At 42.8% G+C, this 20,510-nt stretch overlaps 1 protein-coding gene across 1 annotated transcript in view; it reads left to right on the top strand.

The window, feature by feature from the left end:
• Positions 1-20,510, top strand: part of LOC111961615 (mediator of RNA polymerase II transcription subunit 13-like) — a 106,973-nt gene that overhangs the window by 303 nt on the left and 86,160 nt on the right. Inside the window, 1 exon segment of the mRNA XM_023984017.2 lies at positions 20,138-20,375. Coding sequence (XP_023839785.2) covers positions 20,138-20,375 — 238 coding nt within the window.

Genomic DNA, 20,510 nt, shown 5'->3' with positions numbered 1-20,510 from the left:
CATTGTTTTGTAGCCTGTTCAAATATATGCAGCCTCATAAATAGTAATATTGTCAGTTTATTATTAATGTCACACTAATTTGTAGGTCTATAATTTATTTTAAATTATCCAAATTATGTCACTATTGTTTTTTTTCTTAGCCAACATCAAAGGCAGCATAGTTATGTGACATTGTGACGTGTAAAGGCATTGACTAGCAGACATAGACCTACTTCAAAATCAAGACAGACCTAAATAATGAAGAATACGCTTTTTAAGATGTATACTCAAATTTGGAACACTTTCCCCAAACTTCACTTCTCAACAACTGATTTGGAAAGAGCATTTCCACTGTAGCCTCTCAATGATTTTTTGAGTTGGAGGGAAAATGCGAGGCATATCTTGATGTTCTGCAAATAATTGTATAATTGTAGCGATGCCTAGGCTACTGCTCAAACACAACAGAGCATTCAACAGTAGCAGGTTATGACACAGAAGGGCAATTTGCATATCTGGATTAATGTGAAACGAGAGGTATCCAAACACAAGTTATTAAACCCTTAACCCCCTGCCCAAAGTGGAGGTGAAGTAATGTGTTCCGTACTAGAAAGGAAACATGAGCATGTCTGCCAGACAGTAGCATATCTCAAGTGGACAACAGAATGTCCACTTTCAAAGTCATTATTGGAAGAATATATGTAACTTTCTGCTCGGATCACCAAACAAACCTCTCATCTTACATGCATTAGCGGAATTCACAAGTTTTCTGTTATTGCCTTGAAGCTATTTCAATCCTCCATATCCCAAACTTTCCTCAACATTGTTTTTCACTGAGGGAGACCTTGCACTTACTGAGTTAACTGCATTGCACTTTATACATTTTTAATTTAACCTTTATTTAACTAGGCAAGTCAGTTAAGAACAAATTCTTATTTACAATGACAGGCTAGGAACAGTGGATTAACTGCCTTGTTCAGAGGCAGAACAACATATTTTTTTACCTTGTCAGCTCGGAGATTCAATCTAGCAACTTTTTGGTTACTGGCCCAATGCTCTAACCACTAGGCTACCTGCCGCCCCATGCACTGAAGGCATGTGGATTGGATTGAGTTTGGGCATGGGGTAAGGAGCCACAACAACAATAGGGGTCTTGGTGGCGTTTTAGATTATGATGCTGGTAGTCATGTTCAACTATAGCTGCAGTGTGCCTCTGACACGGCACTGTTTACAGTCAAGCTCTCAGTGTGGTTTGTGAGGGTTTGTGGCAGCAGGTGAGCCATTCCACCAATTCAGCCAGCGAGTGTGGGTGGAGAGGAGGGAAACCTTTGCGGGAGTTTTATCCCATGCCGTGCAAATTCAGAAAAGCCCTCCTGATTGATTTACTGCTCTCTGTTGGTATACATGAATTTAATCCGATCAAATCTCAGTGCTTTTAGTGTAGTCAACAGAGCTCTTCTGTCAGGCTCTGTCTCTCAGCGCAGCTGTGGAAACAGAGTAAAACAGTGATTATGTTTTCGTCAACTTTCTAAGCACTGTGTTTTCCCTCCAAAAGACTCCCCCCTCCATTATCATGCTGTGCAGAGGGCTGGCAGGGCTGCATGCCCTCTCTGTCTGTGTAAACAGCTTTAGAAAGGTGAGAGAGAAGAGCTACGTCTACTTGGTCAGTTAGTCACTGTGATGACTGTTAGATAGTTAGAGTCAGATGAACACTAATGACAAACCAGTGGCTTGTTAAGGAGGGAGAGAGATGGGGAGATCACTCACTCCAGAGTGCTAAGGTCAAATAGAAAAGCTGCAATTTATGTTTTGAGTTATGTTTTCATACGCTATTGATATTATATTACTACTAATACTTATATTATGGCTGTACAATCGTATTTGTCACTTGTCTGATTGTGTTTACATGGGTGACAATTTTCTGTAGATAAGTTATGATTAAATATTTTCACACCTCGGTCTCAGGGTGCTTTACCAGCGAAAGACCTTTCTGACAGTCTGTTGAGCAGAATTCCACTGTGCAGTAACCTTGTCCGAATTATTTACTATGTTATCACCTCAATAAAAAAACAAACAAGTATAGTACTAGGCAGCATATCTTTATTAAAAACAGATTACTGTCAGCCTATTTCGATTGCACTGTGAGACATTTCACATTCACATTTTAGTCATTTAGCACACACTCTTATCCAGAGCGACTTACAGGAGCAATTAGGTTTAGGTGCCTTGCTCAATGGCACATCAACAGACTTTTCACCTAGTTGGTTCGGGATTCGAACGAGCAAACTTTCGGCCCAACCGCTAGACACATCTCTTTCACATTCATCTCAGCATCATTAATAGCTGGTAGGACAGAAAAAGCTGATATCTCAGAGAAGAAATTAACTGGGAAGCTAGGAGCATAAGAAAGAGGGATGAAGACAGAAGTTAAGCAGTCTTGTTTGAAGCAGAAGAATGTGTCTCTTTCTATTGCTGGGGAAAAAAAGTGGTTTGAGAGTGAGAGAGTGAGCGGAGCAGGGGAATCTGTTTTTCTTTTAGGAAAGTATTATGTTTGATATGCATTTCCTGAGCACTAGCCTCAGCCCATTTGAGAGAAAGAAAGAGAGAGAAAGAAAGAAAGAGAGAGAGAGCATGGCCGTAACTCTGTAGGCTGGGCAGGTTCTTTACAATGACTCATGCCCGAGTCACTGCTGAAATATGAAACGCAAGGAGCGCACAGCCTATGATGCAGGGAGCGTCAGCGTGTGCACACACATACACCCTAACACACACACATACACCCTAACACACACACACATACACCCTAACACACACACATACACCCTAACACACACACAGGGGGAAGCAAACACAGAGACAAGCTTGCAAAAACACACAAAAACATATCATACTATACTCATAAAAATATTCACAAACACACTAGGACATACACACAGGGACATGTACGCGTGTACAAACAGGTTGGATTCTCTTGCTTTAATTAAAAGAGTTCTCCTGTCCCCCAGACAGGGCTGCGGGGAGTGAAACACTGGTAATTAAGTGTCGTCAAGTGGAGTTATAATGTGATCAGCTAAGAGGTGCTCATTAGACAAACTGTATTCCAATAGAGCTCCATGCATGTATAATGATAACCAACCGCAAAAGATCGAGAGAGAGGGGAGTAAAATAAGAAATGGGCTGTGTAATACAATTGAACAGGAGGGCTCACTATATTTAGGTAACTTAGTGTCCCTGCTCAGAAGGAGCTATATTAGTGGCCAGTATTCAAATGTTGAAGGATTACTACTACATGCCTAACCGGGACTTTGTCCTTTAAGGACTAAAAGAGTATCCAGCCAGGGTTTCTGGGACGCCAACTCTAGATCTCCAGTCCAATGCCCTATGGTCTTTCTCTATCTTGCCAGCTATAGCTCTCTATCTCTCAGGGCTCTAGTAGCCAAAACACACCCTCCTCCAGCCCTCTTTGGCTGGTCTCCCTGCTAGCGTAGTGACAGTTAGTGCAGGTCTCACCTGGAGAGGCTGTTTGTGGAGCTGGCTAATCTCCCTCTGTCACTGCATGGGGATCCCTGTCAGCGCAACAGGGCTCAACTCAGTAGGGGTTGGTCCCTCTATATCATTCTTTGGGGATAACATCCTTAGCTAAACACAGACCCACTTAACCCCCCCATCCCCCACCAACTCTCTCTCTCTCTCTCTCTCTCTCTCTCTCTCTCTCTCTCTCTCTCTCACCCACACACACCACACACACACACACACACACACACACACACACACACACACACACACACACACACACACACACACACACACACACACACACACACACACACACACACACACACACACACACACACACACAGTTCCCACCTCGGGCCCAATAAATTACTCCACTACAAATCGATCTATTAACGAGCCTTGTCGCTTCCCAAGGGGGCGAGGCATAATGATTGAGGGAGGGGAGGGCAGAGAAAGAGGCCTCTCTTCGCTACCAATCCCTTGATATAAATCCTGGGTGGTGAGCCATGGATCTTGTCTGAGCAGGACCTGTCTCGGCCCTGCCAGAGAGGTAAAGTACGGATAAAAGAGAAGGGACAGGGAGCCACTCTGGTCCTGAAGTGGGACAGGGATGGGGACAGAGATGGGGACAGCATGGGATGGGGTAGGGGGAGATATTTTGGAGCACTGTGGCTTGAGTGTGAAATATGTAAGTCCTGCAGTGCCAGCTGTGTGCTATTCTTAGCCCTCTGGTGTTCCTGCATTCAGGGCGACAGAGGGGAGAGTGGGAAAGGGGAATTGGCAGGAATGAGCTGTAGAGAGGCCGCTGCCGTGGCTGCTACTGAGGGGATGTCTAGCATTGTGACTCCTCATTCAGGGCTGCCGTCTTTATCTCCATTACAGGGACTCCAACTGTTCCAGTGACACTTTGAGTTTTTCCCTCACACTCTTTTTCACACGACTTAATATAATTTCACCACTCGGTTTTTCCACCATAACGCTGACTTTTGTAAATATGTTATCATGATTTCCATAATGCGATTTCTCATATGTAAACTTGTCACAGTGTTTTAAAGCTTCCTTTGGAGATAAACACGCTGTGATTGTGAGAGGATTAGGTGTCATCCAGAGATGCTCTAGAGACGTCATACAGACGTTGTGGTCTTTGTTACTGCAGCACTGAAAATCCCTTTGTAATTACCATAATTGACCCAACGATCTTGATAGCGAGAGCTTTTCCTTGTAAAGGAGCTATCTCTCTCAGCTTGTATGTGTTATTTTCGTCTGACAGCTTAACCAATATAGTAGTTGGCTGAGATTCAATAACAGTTATACTCAAGTTAAAGGCTGGTTTAAAGCAAAAGTGTCTGGAATAGAATGGCTATTCTAAATATTGTTGTTGTGCGTTAGTGAATTCTAATCAGGATGCGGTCATGTTTTATTGAGAAATTATCCCTCTCGTAAACAAACACTCTAGGTCCAGATTGTTGATTTGATAACCATTGCAGGGTATTGATTTGCGCCGTGCTGCTGCCACAAGTGTGCTCTCATCTTGAATTAGCAGACATCCGGCCTTTTCACATGGTAATGAACATTTGCACCGCTCGTCTCAGCCCTGGCAAACACAAGGGATGAGATTTCCAATATGACATGGAGACATGTTTTTGTCAATATACAGTAGTCAACGATGCCTAATCATGCAGTGCATATTGAGCCCCAGATGTTGTGTTATGAACAAGACAAGCTACTGTATCTGTAAGAGAAGCAGCCCTGAGGGAATAGGAGTGGTATTTTAAGGTCATGGTAGGCTGTGTTAAGATGTTGTGAGAGACTGGAAGTCAAGGCAGTCAGTCAGTGCAGTCACTTCTCTGATTCTTCTCTTTGAAGGGCTCTCCATGCTGCCACTCCCACTTGGTGTCAGGGTAAAGTTACTGCAGGGTTCTGTACTGCCAGCACTGCAGACAGAGAGAGGAGGGTTACTGCTGTCTGCTTCTGTTGTTCTACCTGAGATTGACTACTTAGAATAATGAAGCAAGTCAAGTTAAATGCATGGACATAGGACTTGTTTTTGTTCTGAAGTCATTACATTTTAATTCACTTTTAATTATGTAGGCTAAGTCCAATTATTTATATCATATGTCAGACTTTTATTTGCATTTGTCCAATTAAATAGCTTTACACATTTCTGCTGCCTCCTTCTAGTGCTCAATAAAGTAAGTACATCTGCATAATGTAAAATTGTTCATAACAAACGCACAGTCATAAGCTTCAGACTAATCTAGTCGTTGGATATGAATGTGTTGCTTCTGGTAAGTCAGGGGCTTTCCTGACATGCATTATATGCTGGATATAGTAATTATTAAAATGTTAATCATAGTCTGTGAATTCCAGGTGCATGGTAGCAGACAATGGAGGTGTTACTGGAGAGGGAGGAGGGGAGGGGAGAGATGGAGAATTACATCCCTTTGTAAGAAAAGACCCCTAAACTGCTTGAAATGTTATCTTTCCGCCGTAACCCTGGAGACAGAATCTCGAAATTGAATAAGTTGCTGAAGTCTTACAGATGTTGTATGTTGCCTAGCAACTGTTTTTACTTCCCTCTTTTTTCCTGGTGTATTTCTTCGGGTCTGTCACAGTTAATTAAGTTGCACTGGAGACACACGGCTGGTAATGGAGGGACTGGTTTATTTATTTGTCCATTAATAATTCACATTAAGCAGGGCCACTGTTTTAGGTTGGTCCTCCATTTAAGAGAAAACCCAACGGCATGACTCCATGTCTTTGTTTGCCATTGGAGTGGGATCTTGTCAGCGTTGTCTGTCACAACAAACAACAAACACCAAACACCCGTCTTCATTGGTCATCCCCCTTGTCATGTCCCGCCCCCCTCCCCTTGCATCAGGTGAGAGGTTCATTTTAGCTCTCTGCAGTTTGAGCCACAGCTGATTGGCAGGCGCAGGCGCGTCCGTCACTCTGCCCCGGGGAGGGTTGCAGCTCTAATTAGGTGACTTGGCTCGCCTGCCTGCCTCCCAGGGCCGATTCCTACAACAGACACACGATCAAGACGCCCCTTCCTTTGTAGGGTCTTGTAAAGGTGCCGGCAGAGGGCAGAATAAAATCACCTGTTTAGTTCCGAGAGCCCTAGAGGCCATTTTCTGCACCTGTTTTTGTGCTTTTGTGTCTCTCTCTTGTCCCCTCTGCTATGCTGTTATGTGCAGAGGTCCCTGTGCACTGTAAAATGCCAGAGGGGGGAAAAGCAGGCAGTAACACAAGTTAATTTGATTTCAATGGGCTAACTGAAGAAGGGGGATCTAGCCTGTTCTGATTTCTCAAAGGCTCTCAGCATTTCCAGAGCCATCCACCATGCCTCATGTGGAAAAGAGATTCTTTTGGGTTTTCATAGTAGTTACATTTTTCAACACTGGGCTACTGTGGAACAGGCTGGTTTCAAGGGTTGAGGTAATTTCAGTTTCCAATTCAAATCAGTTCAGGAGCTGAGCAATAATAAAAATAAAAAATATATGTGAAATCTATTTATGACTTGAATTTCAGAAGAGTTTTGGAATTTGAGCTAAATGGATTTGACTCGTGTTGCTGTAGAGGATTTTGGGATGATACGTGAGTCATGTCTACAGTACCGTCTTTTGAATAAACCCCAAATATTGGCAGCATGTCAAGTGTCTTCAGATATTTGACGGGCTGTAAATGCCACCCTGACAGAAAGTGTTTCACAGAAGCCGTGATAGGTAAAGCTGCTGATATAAGCTGTCTCTCAATTGCCTAAAGTGCTCTCCTCTGTCCAACTCTATTGCTCTTACATTGCTACAAGAATCCCAGAGTGGCATCTCTGTTCCACTCTTTCATCTTTCAGCATGAGACGCTTTGATACCAGGTTCCCATCTTCTAACTGGTGAGGAGACCCACCTGTTCAAGTGACCCACATTCTTAAAGACTAAAAGGCTTTGATAGTAAGTGAGTTTTTAGAAAGTCAAGCTGTTTGCTAAGCTGAACTTAACATTCAGATGGAAGAGATAGCATGGTGTGTTGATAGTAAGTCAGAGTGTACAGTGAAGTCCTCTGGGCTCCTTGAGAACTCCAGATTACTCTGTGCTTTATGTTTCTGTCGCTGATTACAAAATAAAATGATTTATTTTGAATTTTTCTATGGGGTAGATCAGGTTTGATATTGCAGCTAGATTGTAGCTTCCATCAATGCAATTGTCTGCATCATTTTCAATCCCCCAATATATTATTTTGTAAATATATACAGTTGAAGTCGGAAGTTTACGTACACTTAGGTTGGAGTCATTAAAACTTGTTTTTCAACCTCCACAAATTTCTTGTTGACAAACTATAGTTTTGGCAAGTCTGTTAGGACATCTACTTTGTGCATGACACAAGTAATTTTTCCAATTGTTTACAGACAGATTATTTCACTTATAATTCACTGTATCACAATTCCAGGGGGTCAGAAGTTTACATACACTAAGTTGACTGTGCCTTTAAACAGCTTGGAAATTTTCAGAAAATGATGTCATGCCTTTATAAGCTTCTGATAGGCTAATTGACCTCATTTGAGTTAATTGAAGGTGTACCTGTGGATGTATATTGAGGCCTACCTTCAAACTCAGTGCCTCTTTGCTTGACATCATGGGAAAATCAAAAGAAATCAGCCAAGACTTCAGAAAAATAATTGTAGACCTCCACAAGTCTGGTTCATCCTTGGGAGCAATTTCCAAACGCCTGGAGGTACCACGTTCATCTGTACAAACAATAGTACGCAAGTATAAACACCATGGGACCACGCAGCCGTCATACCGCTCAGGAAGGAGACACGTTCTGTCTCCTAGAGATGAACGTACTTTGGTGCGAAAAGTGCAAATCACTCCCAGAACAACAGCAAAGGACCTTGTGAAGATGCTGGAGGAAACAGTACAGGTACAAAAGTATCTATATCCATAGTAAAATGAGTGCTATATTGACATAACCTGAAAGGCCACTCAGCAAGGAAGAAGCCACTGCTCCAAAACCGCCATAAAAAAGCCAGACTACGGTTTGGAACTGCACATGGGAACAAAGATTGTACTTTTTGGAGAAATGTCCTCTGGTCTGATGAAACAAAAATAGAACTGTTTCGCCATAATGATCATTGTTATGTTTGGAGGAAAAGGGGGATGCTTGCAAGCCGAAGAACACCATCCCAACCATGAAGCACGGGGGTGCAGCATCATGTTGTGGGGGTGCTTGGCTGCAGGAGGACTGGTGCACTTCACAAAATAGATGCATCATGAGGATGGAAAATTATGTGGATATATTGAAGCAACATCTCAAGACATCAGTCAGGAAGTTAAAGCTTTGCAAATGGGTCTTCCAAATGGACAATGACCCCAAGCATACTTCCAAAGTTGTGGCAAAATGGCTTAAGGACAAAGTCAAGTTATTGGAGTGGCCATCACAAAGCCCTGACCTCAATCCGATAGAAAAATTGTGGGCAGAACTGAAAAAGTGTGTGCGAGCAAGGAGGCCTACAAACCTGACCCAGTTACACCAGCTCTGTCAGGAGGAATTGGCCAAAATTCACCCAACTTATTTTGGGAAGCTTGTGGAAGGCTACCTGACACGTTTGACCCAAGTTAAACAATTTAAAGGCAATGCTACTAAATATTAATTGAGTATATGTGAACTTCTGACCCACTGGGAATGTGATGAAAGAAATAAAAGCTGAAATAAATCATTCTCTGTTCTTTTATTCTGACATTTCACTTTCTTAAAATAAAGTGGTGATCCTAACTGACCTTAGACAGGGAATTTTTACTAGGATTAAATGTCAGGAATTGTGTATTTGGCTAAGGTGTATGTAAACTTCCAACTTAATCTGTAAACCGTATACCTTGGGTTATGGAAATAGCCATGGGAGGTTTTTTCAATACCCTCCATACCGTTGAAAGTTTTTCTTATGTTTTCAATACATTTTAATATTTGTAGCTATTTTTTTTGTCAATACCTGCAGTCAACTTGTGCAATGCGTTAGGAGATAATGCAGATCGCGTTCTTATTTCACTTGTCACATTTTTTTACGTTATGAATCTTACTTATTTCCCCGGCACAGTTGAGCCAGTCATGTGTTTGTTTGTAAATAGCACAACAGGAGAAAGCGGGAGCAGGTATATCCAGCTGTGTATTGACAGGGGTCGCGTTTTATATTGAAAGTCAACAGTTTTTTTGCTTCAATGGAGTGATCAGGGATGTACAACTATAGTTTTCCTTTACATAAAATACATTAGTGCAACACATTCGGTGTAAAATATCTCCATTTTCATCAGATGACAACAGAAGTGCAACGCTATTTGGCTGGCAGCCACACGTAAATGAGCTTAAAATGAAGAAGCAAGGTCTTTTTGCAAAAACGATGCATGGCCATCATATTTCTAATGTTTAGGCTTATCATAGAAAGAATGTAGCCAGCTATATTTCTTAATGTTTTGCTTTAATATTGCATTTCACCGTAGTACTGGAGAAAAGAAGCTACATATCATTTGGAGTGCTGTCTGCTGATTTGAATGCCTGTTTGTGAATTCTCATCATAGTTTAGAAGGGCAACTGAAGCACAAAACGAGTCTGATGCCGAGCATAAATTACATTAAGAGGCATTTTAGATCTGTGTTTACAAAACTCCAGCAAGATATTTCTTATGTGTTTTATCTTTTTTTCCTGCGTGAAAAACACAGAATTTTGCATTAATACAACCCCTTTAACTTGCTATCTAAGTAAGTGGCTGAATTAATAAGGTGACGGGGCATCATATTGTTTTAGCTTTCTGCCGTGTTTGAGAAGTAAAAGCCCTTTGGAGGAGTTATTTGTACAGCTGCCACTGTTATCTTGATTTCCTTGCGTTTTTACTCTTCTCAGTTCTTGGCCGTCTGCTCCTCTACCCTCTTCTCCAAGCAGGCAAGCCGTTGCCTTAGCGACTCTAGACTCACAACAGACACAGTGTGTAGACATGCTGCTGGTACACAGAGGGGTGTCATTTTTTTGACACCCCTCTGTGTACTACGCCGATAATACCATATATCCCTAGCTGAGAGAAGGATGGTATGACGATATGAAAATCTGGATGCCTCCCAATCCTAGAAGGAAGTGCTCTGCCCACTATACAGTCATGTCTCTGCCTGTGCTGTCATGCATGACCTTGTGCGTCAATGTACGTCTGTTTGTTTTTTGTGTGTGTATTTTATCCCCTTTTTTCTCCCAATTTATATTACGATCTTGCTTTTGCAGTGCCTTGCACTCGCGTGTGTGTGTATGTGTATCAGTCTAGAGGAAAAATTACATTTGCGACATGGAGGTCAAATACAAACAATCCATTCATTACTACTCGTGAAGCTATTCCCCAACACCCCAAGTTGTTAAGGCAGGACAATAAGGTGAATGTTTTCTCACTCCACAAGAACTCTTGTGGCTTCGCCTTTCTGTCTGCCGCTGACCTCAAAGGTGAAGATTGAGTCAACTGTGCTTACGTGTCTGTGCAGAAACCTTGTAATTATATTATGGGGGTTTCCCTGTTGTTATTTGTCTCCTGTTTAGAGTCTATGGGTTTTCTATTGGGTTGTGTGTTAAGGCTGTATACAGTAGGTTCACTATCACCTTACTGAGTTGTGCTGGTTTGCTGAGGCTCTATATAGTGAGTCCAACACACTACATGTAACATCTACAGTGTCTTACTACGTTATATAAGTGTGCCTGTACTGTATGTGCCTGACTTTTATCCTCACTAAGTTATGTGTCTGACTCTGGCCGCTACTTGCAATTTCAGCTATGTGTGTGCCAAAGGTTCACCAGAGGAGACGCTTTGACTCCCATATGTGTTTGATTACAACCAGATGTCGAGTGTTTTCTGTTTGACCCTTTTGCAGGATATTGTATTGGTTGATACCTGAACACAAATACTGTAGTATAGTCATTTACCTGTCTGTATACTAACACATACAGTACCAGGCAACAGTTTGGACACACCTACTCGTTCAAGGGTTTTTCTTAATTTTTTACGATTTTCTACATTGAAGAATAATAGTGAAGACATCAAAACTATGAAATAACATAGATGGAATCATGTAGTAACCAAACAAGTGTTAAACAAATCAATATATATTTTATACTTGAGATTCTTCAAAGTAGCCATCCTTTGCCTTGATGAACACTTTGCACACTCTTGGCATTCTCAAATTGAATCAAATCAAATCAAATGTTACTTGTAACATACACATGGTTAGCAGATGTTAATGCGAGTGTAGCGAAATGCTTGTGCTTCTAGTTCCGACCATGCAGTAATATCTAAGAGTACAGTATATACATATGAGATGACTATTGTAGGCTATGTAAACATTAAATAAAGTGGAATTGTTTAAAGTGGCTAGTGATATATTTATTACATACATTTTTCATTATTAATGTGGCTAGAGATGAGTCAGTATGTTGGCAGCAGCCACTCAATGTTAGTGATGGCTGTTTAACAGTCTGATGGCCTTGAGATATAAGCTGTTTTTCAGTCTCTCGGTCCCAGCTTTGATGCACCTGTACTGACATCGCCTTCTGGATGATAGCGGGGTGAAAAGGCAGTGGCTCGGGTGGTTGTTGTCCTTGATGATCTTTTTGGCCTTCCTGTGACATCAGGTGGTGTAGGTGTCCTGAAGGGCAGGTAGTTTGCCCCCGGTGATGCGTTGTGCAGACCTCACTATCCTTTGGAGAGCCATACCGTTGTGGGCGGAGCAGTTGCCGTACCAGGCGGTGATACAGCCCGACAGGATGCTCTCGATTGTGCATCTGTAACAGTTTGAATTTTTTTGGTGACAAGCCAAATTTCTTCAGCCTCCTGAGGTTGAAGAGGCGCTGCTGCGCTTTCTTCACCACGCTGTCTGTGTAGGTGGACCATTTCAGTTCGTCCGGGATGTGTACGCCGAGGAACTTAAAACTTTCCACCTTCTCCACTACTGTCCCGTCGATGTGGATAGGGGGCTGCTCCCTCTGCTGTTTCCTGAAGTCCACAATCATCTCCTTTGTTTTGTTGACATTGAGTGTGAGGTTATTTTCCTGACACCACACTCCGAGGGACCTGACCTCCTCCCTGTAGGCCGTCTCGTTGTTGTTGGTAATCAAGCCTACCACTGTAGTGTCGTCTGTAAACTTGATGATTGAGTTGGAGGCGTGCATGGCCACGCAGTCATGGGTGAACAGGGAGTACAGGAGAGGGCTGAGCACGCACCCTTGTGGGGCCCCAGTGTTGAGGATCAGCGGGGTGGAGTTGTTGTTACCTACCCTCACCACCTGGGGGCGGCACGTCAGGAGGTCCAGGACCCAGTTGCACAGGGCGGGGTCGAGACCCAGGGTCTCGAGCTTAATGACGAGTTTGGAGGGTACTATGGTGTTAAATGTTGAGCTGTAGTCGATGAACAGCATTCTTACATGCTTGCGTCGTCTGTGGACCTATTGGGGTGGTAAGAAAATTGGAGTGGGTCTAGGGTGTCAGGTAGGGTGGAGGTGATATGGTCCTTGACTAGTCTATCAAAGCACTTCATGATGACGGAAGTGAGTGCTACGGGGCGATAGTCATTTAGCTCAGTTACCTTAGCTTTCTTGGGAACAGGAACAATGGTGGCCCTCTTGAAGCATGTGGGAACAGCAGCCTGGGATAAGGATTGATCGAATATGTCCGTAAACACACCAGGCAGCTGGTCTGTGCATGCTCTGAGGACGCGGCTGGGGATGCCGTCTTGGGACAGCAGCCTTGCGAGGGTTAACACATTTAAATGTTTTACTCACATTGGCTCTCTCAACCAGCTTCACCTGCAATGCTTTTCCAACAGTCTTGAAGGAGTTCCCACATATGCTGGGCACTTGTTGGCTGCTTTTCCTTCACTTTGCGGTCCAACTCATCCCAAACCATCTCAATTGGGGTGAGGTCGGGTGATTGTGGATGCCAGGTTATCTAAGCAGCACCATCACTCTCCTTATTGGTCAAATAGCCCTTACACAGCCTGGAGGTGTGTTGGGTCATTGTCCTGTTGAAAAACAAATGATTGTCCCACTAAGCGCAAACCTGGTGGGATAGCGTATCGCTGCAGAATGCTGTGGTAGCCATGCTGGGTAACTGTGCCTTGAATTCTAAATAAACCACAGACAGTGTCACCAGCAAAGCACCCCCACACCATCACACCTCCTCCTACATGCTTCACGGTGGGAACCACACATTCGGAGATCATCCGTTCACCTACTCTGCGTCTCACAAAGATACGGCCAAAAATCTCAAATTTGGACTCATCAGACCAAAGGACAGATTTCCACCAGTCTCTAATGTCCAGTTCTCGTGTTTTCTGGCCCAAACAATTCTCTTCTTCGTATTGGTGTCCTTTAGTAGTGGTTTCTTTGCAGCAATTCGACCATGAAGGCCTGATTCACGCAGTCTCCTCTGAATGGTTGATGTTGAGATGTGTCTGTTACTTGAACTCCGTGAAGTATTTATTTGGGCTGCAATCTGAGGCTGGTAACTCTAATGAATTTATCCTCCGCAGCAGAGGTAACTATAGGTCTTCCTTTCTTGTGGCGGTCCTCATTAGAGCCAGTTTCATCATAGCACTTGATGGTTTTTGCGACTGCGCTTGAAGAAACTTTCAAAGTTCTTGACATTTTCCGGATTGACTGACTTTCATGTCTTAAAGTAATGATGGACTGTCGTTTCTCTTTGAGCTGTTCTTGCCAGAATATGAACTTGATATTTTACCAAATAGGTCTATCTTCTCCACCCCTACCTTGTCACAACACAACTAATTGGCTCAAACGCATGAAGAAGGAAAGAAATTCCACAAATTAACTTTAACAAGGCACACCTGTTAATTGAAATGCATTCCAATTAGTTTTGATGTCTTCACTATTATTCTATGATGTAGAAAATAGTAAAAATAAGGACAAACCCTTCAATGAGTAGGTGTGTCAAATTTTGACTGGTACTGTATACAGTTGAAGTCAGAAGTTTACATACACCTGAGCCAAATACATTTAAACTCAGTTTTTCACAATTTCTGACATTTAATCCTAGTAAAAATTCCCTGTCTTAGGTCAGTTACGATCATCACTTTATTTTAGTAATGTAAAATGTCAGAATAATAGTAGAGAGAAAGATTTATTTCAGTTTTTATTTATTTTATCACATTCCCAGTGGGTCAGAAGTTTACATATACTCAATTAGTATTTGGTAGAACTTGGGTCAAACATTTTGGGTAGCGAAACTCTTTTTAAGTTCTGCCCACAAATTTTCTATGGGATTGAGGTCAGGGCTTTGTGATGGCCACTCCAATACCTTGACTTTGTTGTCCTTAAGCCATTTTGCCACAACTTTGGAAGTATGCTTGGGGTCATTGTCCATTTGGAAGACCCATTTGCGACCAAGCTTTAACTTCCTAACTGATGTCTTGAGATGTTGCTTCAATATATCCACATAATTTTCCATCCTCATGATGCCATCTATTTTGTGAAGTGCACCAGACCCTCCTGCAGCAAAGCACCCCCACAACATGATGCTGCCACCCCCGTGCTTCATGGATGGGATGGTGTTCTTCGGCTTGCAAGCCTCCCCCTTTTTCCTCCAAACATAACAGTGATCATTATGGCCAAACAATTCTATTTTTGTTTCATCAGACCAGAGGACATTTCTCCAAAAAGGACGAGCTTTATCCCCATGTGCAGTTGCAAACCGTAGTCTAGTTTTTTTATGGCGGTTTTGGAGCAGTGGCTTCTTCCTTACTGAGCGGCCTTTCAGGTTATGTCGATATAGGACTCGTTTTACTGTGGATATAGATTATTTTTTTTACCTGTTTCCTCCAGCATCTTCACAAGGTCCTTTGCTGTTGTTCTGGGATTGATTTGTACTTTTCCCACCAAAGTACGTTCATCTCTAGGAGACAGAACGTGTCTCCTTCGTCCTTCGGCTGCATGGTCCCATGGTTTTTATACTTGCGTACTATTGTTTGTACAGATGAACGTGGTACCTTCAGGCGTTTGGAAATTGCTCCCAAGGATGAACCAGACTTGTGGTCTACAATTGTTTTTCTGATGTCTTGGCTGATTTCTTTTGATTTTCCCATGATGTCAAGCAAAGAGGCACTGAGTTTGAAGGTAGGCCTTGGAATACATCCACAGGTACACCTTCAATTGACTCAAATTATGTCAATTAGCCTATCAGAAGCTTCTAAAGCCATGTCATCGTTTTCTGGAATTTTCCAAGCTGTTTAAATGCACAGTCAACTTTGTGTATGTGAACTTCTGACCTACTGGAATTGTGATATAGTGAATTGTAAGTGAAATAATCTGTCTGTAAACAATTGTTGGAAAAAATACTTGTGTCATGCACAAAGTAGATGTCCTATCCGACTTGCCAAAACTATAATTTGTTAACAAGACATTTGTGGAGTGGTTGAAAAACGAGTTTTAATAGCTGTAACCTAAGTGGATGTAAACTTCCAACTTCAACTGTATCCACTGAAAGCTCACAGTTAGATTCATCTCTTCTTCTCTACAGATCGGGGAGAGATCTCGCTTCTCACTTGTTGCTGTTGTCAATCCCAGGGTCTATAATACAAAAGCAGCCCTGCCACACAGATAAGTGAGAGATTGAGTGCAAGAGAAGAGAAAAGTGAGATAGTGGAGGTTAGAGGAAGGTCAGACCTCTGAATTCTTTCTGTGACTGAAGGAAAATCCCTGTTTTTTGCGTTGTGTTCATTCAGAGATGGGAGAACTAAGGGCCGGTAAACAAGGTGCTTGAAACAGTGCTGTTTTTATTAGCCATGGTAAAAAACAAAAAACCTAGCTGACTGGCAGTGGAGTGGAAGAAACTGGTTGTTTCCGTGTGTTATGAGTGATTTGTGTTCCCTCGTGTTATGAGGGATAAAATGGCACTGGCCCTCTCACTAGCTCTGTCTGTGTTGTCATGACCGGGCGTGAGTCAATGTAGGATGAGGTTTGTCCTTAGACACTGATCTAAGGTCAGTTTGGCATTTTCCCACTATTAGTAAAGACCAGGATTTGGGGAGTTTACGCTGATCCTAGATATGTGCCTATGGGTAACTGGGACTCACCCATTGTTCACTAATGACTTGTAGTATCGACTACAGTAGGTTGGCCCCTACAGGGTTAGTTGATCAGCTGATTCTAGATCTGTGCCTATGGTCAACTGGGAGTAGTTTCAGGCCTTCTAGGCTAGCGGTAGATAGAGCAGCTGCTCCTTGGCTCCCAGGCTACACAGAAACCTGCCCTGGGCCTGCACACACACACCTCATTAACACATCACTCCTGTTATCATTGGATAAAATTACTCTTGCCGACCGACAACCAGAAATTGGGCCTTTGGAAGCGAGGCATTGCTTTTAAACACCCTTAATTTGCATCACTGCTCTGGTGTGTGTATACACTGAGTAAACAAAACATTAAGATCACCTACTCTTTCCATGACCAGGTGAATCCAGGTGAAAGCTATGATCCCTTATTGATGTCACTTGTTAAGTCCACTTCAATCAGTGTAGATGAAGGGAAGGAAAAAAATGTTAAAGAAGGATTTTTAAGCCTTGAGACAATGGAAACATGGATTGTGTATGTGTGTCATTGAGAGGGTGAATGAGAGGGTGAAAATATTGAAGTGCCACAAATGAACTTTTAACAAAGCACACCTGTTAATTGAAAGGCATTCCAGGTGACTACCTCATGAAGCTGGTTGAGAGAATGCCAAGAGTGTGTAATGCTGACATCAAGGCAAAGGGTGGCTACTTTAAAGAATCTCAAATATAAAATATATTTTGATTTGTTTTGACACTTTTTTGGTTTCTACATTATTCCATATGTGTTATTTCATAGTTTTGATGTCTTCACTATTATTATACAATGTAGAAAATAGTAAAAATAAAGAAAAACCCTTGAGTGAGTAGGTGTGTCCAAACTTTTCACTAGTACTTTATATTAGCCCACACACCTATAAGGATTCACTTTCATGCTAGGCTTAGGACCTCATATTGAAGCTTATATAGACTTCAACTGACGTATAAAACAATCTTAAAACGATCTACTTTGGTTCAGATACAAGCATCATGAAACCTCTAACACAATAAATGCATTTGACTTGGTGAAAATACTTTTTTGGGACCTAACTTGCTTACCACTTTTTCCGTGTGGTTTCTTCCTTCACAGACTCCATGAAATTATGAACTCTTCCTAAATATTTGGTCAAATGATACAGTTCATTTTGTGTATGGTTTCCTACAGACCAGGGTGGCTCAATTTACCCATTTCGCTCAATTTATCCCACTGTCCCCTACTGTGCTAATGTATTAGCCTATAGCAGGAGTTTCAATGGGGTCATGAGGGTAATTGATACGGTAATTTGAATGTAGCTACAGAGTCCAGCTACCTTAGTGATTCTAGGGGGGGTACAGTGCAGTCTCAGCCATACAGAGACCCTACATGGCCTCACAGTGAACCTGTTTCAGGTTTAGAAGTGACCCCTGTCAGATTCTGTGTCTAAGGTTTTCACATTCACACAGAGTGACTCCAGCGGATGGTGGATGTCTGCTCCTTTGCTTTGGAAGAAGCACATCCGGGCCTATTTTTAGGCCAGATTATCGACTTGCCAATGTTTATATCTCAGATTACACACACTCTGTCATTATGGAAGAGTGGCCTTGTAATTACGAGGCATATTTTTCATAGGGGCTGTTCCACCAAAAACACTTGTATGCTATACTGTACAGACTACAGAAAGACAATTTCACACACGCACGCACGCACGCACGCACGCACGCACGCACGCACGCACGCACGCACGCACACACAACAACACACACACACACACACACACAACACACACACACACACACACACACCACACACACACAACCACACCACACACACACACCACACACAACACACCACCACACACACACACACACACACACACACAGTGTATCAGCTGCAGGAGGAAACGTCCCTTCCCCTAGGCTCATGATGGTCACATGTTTGCAGGAGTAAGATTCTGACCCCTCCACCCCCTCACACACACATGCCCTTCTTTAAAGCTGGGACCCTCCACCCCATATTTCCAACCACCTAAGCACATTGAGATCTATTTTTCCAGCAAGGTGCCCTATTTTGCTGCGTGTTTCCATGTAGTCTGTTCTTCCATCAAGCTCCAATGGGACAGACAGTATTCTTTTCTGAAAGTTGGCGAGGGGTGGCATGGTGCCAGCCAGGACGGCGTGCCAAGCTAGGCCCTCACAGCTGGCTGAACACAGGAGAGGAGCCTAGCCCTGGCAGCGTGACTCCGAGAGGTCTCCCTTATCCTGCCAAATCAGCCTCAGTGGGTATTGAACGGAGCCTTTGTAAGATGTTCATTCTTAGCCTTGTTCTTCATAGACACCCGCACTGGAGCCTAATTTGAAGACTCTGTGATATTGAGTTGCATTCAAAAGCAAAATCAATGTCTCTTGTGGAGAGAGACTTAACGCTTTTCAACCATCATTTCCTAATGCGGATCAACGGTCCGTTGTTTATTGTATATAAATACAACCCACAGAAGTGAAACGACAGACTCTGTACACATGACGGCAATATTCCACCCTGGCCAGACTGTTTTCCTGTCTGAGAAAATCTATCCTCTGTGTCCTTGGTGTGTCTTCGCGTCTGTTTAAAGATCCCTCTCCCCGGTGCAGTGGGGTTGTCCTTTTTACTGCTCATCGATAGATTGAACAAACGTCCTATTTGACAAGGTTGCCGACTGCCTCTCTCCCCTAGCCCTCTGATAGGCAACATAAACGTGTTACATTCCATCAAATGAAATTGAGAAGATGTCAGACACTGACTGTGCTCCAGTGATTGACCCTGACACAATTTCTCCCCCTTCTTCTCTCGCTCCTTGTCTTCCTTTCTTTTTCTCTGTTGCTCTCTCTTAATCTCTCCCTCCCTCTCTCCTTTTCTCTCTTTCTCACATGTGCCTATTCGGGTGTCATACTATAGAGTATATTCATTTTACAGCGGCTATGGTGAAGATAATATGATTCATATGGGTAGAACAGTTACAACACTGCCTAGTAGCAGTGGATTTATTCCCGTTGCAAGGCAGAAATCAGAGCCCTGTTAGCAGGAATGCCATAGAGCTCTAGGTTACAGTATATTTAACATAAATGTAGCAGCCCATTATTCACTTAACATTGTATACAACTTTATTTGACGTGAAAGAGCTACAACGAGTGCATCAGTTGTCTCAGATTACAAGGATAGAATAGGGTCTTATAATGAACTTATCATGTCAGTGTCATTCAATTCTAAACCTTTTCAATAATGAGGGCACAGTCATTGAGGTGGAAATGTTGATTTATAGTGGGATCAGTCCTAGAGAATTAGTTTGTGGTTATGTCATATTGAGGCCACTCTTCTCTTTCATTACAGTAATCCACCACTCAATTACAATTCAACCAACTTTATTGATGCTAATTATGATAATACAAAAATGATTACAGTATACAAATATAATAACACTCTGTCTCTCTTTGTGTATTGTAATTCAATGAACTTTATTGATACTAATTACAGTATACAGAAGTAATAATTACACACTCTTTCTCTTCTGCTCCAGGCAGAGCTGACGGGCATCAAGTGGAGGTGCTACAGCTTCCGTGGCGGGGGTGAGTACGGGCCAGTGATCTCGGCACCAGCCCAGGACGACCCGGTTCTGCGCAGCTTCATGCGCTGCGTGCAGGCCAACCTCCTGTGTGTGTGGCGCCGCAAAGTCAAGCCTGACGCCAAGGAGCTGTGGATCTTCTGGTGGGGCGACGAGCCCAACCTCTCTGACATCATCCATCACGAGCTGGAAGGTGAGACCCACGCTGCTGAGAGCTGCTGAGAGCTGCTCAGAGCTGCTGCACATTCATACGCTCATCTTCTGGGTCTATACGTGTTAGAAATTGTGACAGAATCTGAGATTTTATTTTTAGTATTGTTTGTTGTGT

This window comes from Salvelinus sp. IW2-2015, linkage group LG4q.1:29 (assembly GCF_002910315.2).
Source record: "Salvelinus sp. IW2-2015 linkage group LG4q.1:29, ASM291031v2, whole genome shotgun sequence".
NCBI lineage: Eukaryota > Metazoa > Chordata > Actinopteri > Salmoniformes > Salmonidae > Salvelinus > Salvelinus sp. IW2-2015.
This window is presented reverse-complemented; position numbering and strand designations above follow the sequence as displayed.